At 34.1% G+C, this 3,842-nt stretch overlaps 1 protein-coding gene across 1 annotated transcript; it reads right to left on the reverse strand.

Moving 5' to 3' along the window:
* Nucleotides 1–337: 337 nt before the first annotated feature.
* On the reverse strand, nt 338–3,628 carry LOC132183252 (NADPH-dependent oxidoreductase 2-alkenal reductase-like). The gene is made up of 5 exons (XM_059596654.1): nt 3,544–3,628; nt 3,273–3,439; nt 1,244–1,326; nt 935–1,061; nt 338–799 (listed from the first exon to the last, which is right to left on the reverse strand). Exons 1-5 carry the CDS (start codon nt 3,599–3,601, stop codon nt 545–547), a joined length of 690 nt encoding a protein of 229 aa, XP_059452637.1. The 5' UTR covers nt 3,602–3,628; the 3' UTR covers nt 338–544.
* Between the last annotated feature and the right edge of the window lie 214 nt (nt 3,629–3,842).

Consider the following 3,842-nt stretch of genomic DNA (forward strand, 5'->3'; position numbering starts at 1 on the left):
ATAAAATAGGAGGAAAGAGAAAGCAGAGAGAGAACATAGAAAATTTGGGGTGGATTGGCCTTAAGGGGCCTACATTCACCAATGAGAGTTGCCCTTTATGACCAAATTTGGAAAACTGTGGTAAGTAAAGAGAATAGAAGAATGGTAATCAATCAAATCCTAAATGCACATATTTTAATATGGAAAATAAATCAAACCTAATATGGAAAACACACACATATGGATATTGCTTTCTTTAACTTAAATGATTCTCAATGGAAAGTGTCATATTCTACAAATTAGAAATTCAAAAGCAGAAGTTATCAATACATCAGAACAATGGTTTGAGCAGAGCAACTATTCTGAATCAGGACACCAAACTATGATAGAAGCAGTGCATGTTCACTGAAGTAAAGCATAAAATAAGGGCTGCATCATTCCAATAAGAATATATATATATATAGTTTACATATATAAATCAGATGACATGGCTCAGAAATCCAACAAATATTATTGCAACAGCATTTGGCTCTTCAAACCAGAAGGGCACGAAGAAATTTTCAAATTATGGATTAACTTCAATTATAACTTTTCCAACATTGGAGCTTGTGAAGAGAGAGCCTAAGCTCTCCAAGAAACTCTCGATTCCATGGTAGATTTTGAACTTGGAACTAATCTTGCCTTCTATTATGAGGCTCTGCATTTGCTTTGTAAAATCCCCGAAACGATCCAAATATGATCCAACCATAAACCCTTCCATCCTTACCTCCTTACCTACTATATTCAGAAGATTTCTTACCCCTTCTCTCTCTGTCCAGATCTGCATCAAACAAACAAGAGGGCATCTTTAATATACATGGCCATCTCAGTACTAAACGATGCAAGTAAGTGGGTGTATATGTAAGCATTTAAAGGAATATGATGACATCAATGGTGTTGTAGCCATATGATTCACCTTCTTATATTGAGATATCATGCCACAGAGCGGGATCCGTGCACACACGTTAACATGGTTGAGGACAGCCTCAAGCATCTTACCACCAACATTGTCCAAATAAACATCGATGCCATCAGGGAAATACCTATAACATTAAGATACATAATTATGGGTCCTTCACAAGATGATACGCTTGTTATAAATATACCACTAGTTTATTTATAAAAAGATATCTTAACGCGAGTTAAACTTCATAGAGAAACATCTCTCAACTACTTTATATATTATATCAATTACAGAAGGAAGAAAATGTGAAAAAGTAATTACTTGCTTAAAGCAGCATCTAAATCCGTTTCTTTGTTGTAGTTAAATGCATCATCATATCCAAATTCCTCCTTTATGAGCTTTACCTAAGAGCACAAATAACATAAAGTCAACATAAGAAATTGATAAGAACATTTGATGAATAAAGTAATTAAAAGAAAAGGTATGCAGTGTGATTTATCCTTTCATGTCTAATACTACCAGAATTTCATCGATCTGGGATTTAGACATGCCACCAGTTCCAACCTCTAAACCACATTGCATTCGATCACCACTAGTTTCCAAATTGTATGCCACTTTCTCTTTTTACCCCAGTGTTTCCAGTGTCCTTTTTCTTTCTTAGTAGCTCTTCATTAGTAATAATCCATGTATTTTGTTTCTTACACATTGCTGGAACATAATGCATGAGTTCTTCATAATATAGGCCAAAAATATGAAATATTGAACATCAGGAATATTTGCAAATACAATAAAACATAATAGATCCAATATAGGGAACTCAAACAAAAGTTACTTCAAAAAGAAAAAAACAATAAAAATGATTGAAATTAGTTGCACTGTTAACCAATTTTTTGTCGCTTCGACAATTTGTCGTGTTCGACACTATTAGATTATGCTAGCAGCTTTTCTAGATTTCCTAGATTTGTACATTGTCGAGATCGTTGATTCCAAACTTCAATCAATTTTTTTTTTTTCTATTTCAAGTTCAGTGAATTCTAATTATTTTTTTACCATATTTCACCATGACAACCTAGAGAATATATGGGACACATTCTACAAGTAAAATACAAATACCTTCTTTATATTCTATGGTTTTAACAATCTTTCTTCCACATATATACAGATCAAAGCAGTGTTTCTAAGCTCCACTCAAATTAGGCTACTTGGACACAGAACCTAAATATACTAACTTCAACTAGTAAAGTACTTGAATGGAACAAGTAATTTCATAATCTGGCATAAACAAGAGTGTCACTCTTGTTCCCTAATTTGGATATGGTAGTCATATATCTAGGAATAATAATTTGATTAACTACTGTGTGATATGAGAAGTTCAGCACTTGCTTTCAACTGAAGTGGTTGCTATGGGTGGCACTAAAACTCCAAGTTTCCTATGGCCTCTAACCTTCTTATTAGACAGGCCTAGAACCTAATTAACTAGATGCTGCAGCAATATCCTTTTAAACTAGAAGGAAAGCTAAATATTGATGTATCTGTGCTTTTTCCAAATTTTTTATATAACTTGCGCTCGATGATAGAAAGAAAAAATTTGACAAATTCTTGACAAGAAATTTACCTTGGCATGTGGGATTTTAAGAGTTCTTTTCTTTGGCCCAAAACCCAAAAGGAGTTGAATGTCCATTGTACTTTTGAGGCATAGATTAGGCCAAATTGTATTTAAGCCCATGGAGAGGACATAGCTGCATAGGCCCACAATCTACATGGTGGAAATTGTGGGGGAAGTACGTTTTGAATCCGGCTTGTATGCTGAAGTTAAAACTACAGTATACATGCTGTTAAAAAATTCAAGGGTGATGATTTTATTATAGTAATTGAAAAATTCAGATCTATCATAATAAATACCAATAAATAGATGAAGTTATGGATAAAAGAAGAAAATTGGTATTTATTATGACAAATCTGTACTCTTCAATTACTTTAGTTAAATCCCCACCTTTGAATTTTTTAACAGCATGTATGCTGCATAACACTCCAAAAATGATAGTCCCTTTCTTCCCTTTCAATTTAAAAAATAAAAATAAAAAATAAATAAACTTTCCAATAATGATGTGGTTCCCAGCAGACCCACCATCCATATGGTTGAAGGTATAGAGAAAATCCCACCTAAATTTTGTTGGACAAAGATTTCCAACAATTCCGGAGGAAATTTTTTTAATCCACACTATTAAATTAATATTTATTTTTAGAGCATACAATCTTCGCATACATTTTTAAATATAATCCGAAAATTTGAAGCACCGGAAAGAAGATATTACATTTACTATAAACTTTCAAGGTTTGCATCACATACCTTCTCGTCCGTACCGGTGCTTCCGATGACCCGGCAACCTTTGAGCTTAGCCAATTGTCCGGCATACATTCCGACGGCTCCAGCCGCCGCTGAAATAAACACATTTGACCCTGGCTTTAGGTCTCCCAGCACCTCTATCCCCACCCACGCTGCAAAACCTGGTACCCCTGTAATACATAAAACAAATAACTTTAAAGGATAAAAATTTAAGTTTAAATAAATAATTCCAAGAAAAAACCCCGAAAAAGAAAACCCAGAAAGAAAATATTACCAAGAGAACTGAGAAAATCTGGCAGCGGAACCCCCGATGAAGGATCAACCTTCCGCATGAGTAACTCGGCTGGAACCACATAATGCTCAGCAACCGGAGCGAAAAAATTAAGGACAAGATCACCCTCCTTATAATTACTGTCTTTTGACTGAATTACCCTTCCAACACTAGTTGCAGTTATCCCCTGCAATTTTTTAATATATACAAGCCTTTCCTTAAATAGTATCTTAATCAAAAATTAGGGTGAGGAATAATTATTTAATTAAGAAAAGAAGATAGATATTCTCAATTTAAGAAAC

Source organism: Corylus avellana, chromosome ca5 (assembly GCF_901000735.1).
Source record: "Corylus avellana chromosome ca5, CavTom2PMs-1.0".
NCBI lineage: Eukaryota > Viridiplantae > Streptophyta > Magnoliopsida > Fagales > Betulaceae > Corylus > Corylus avellana.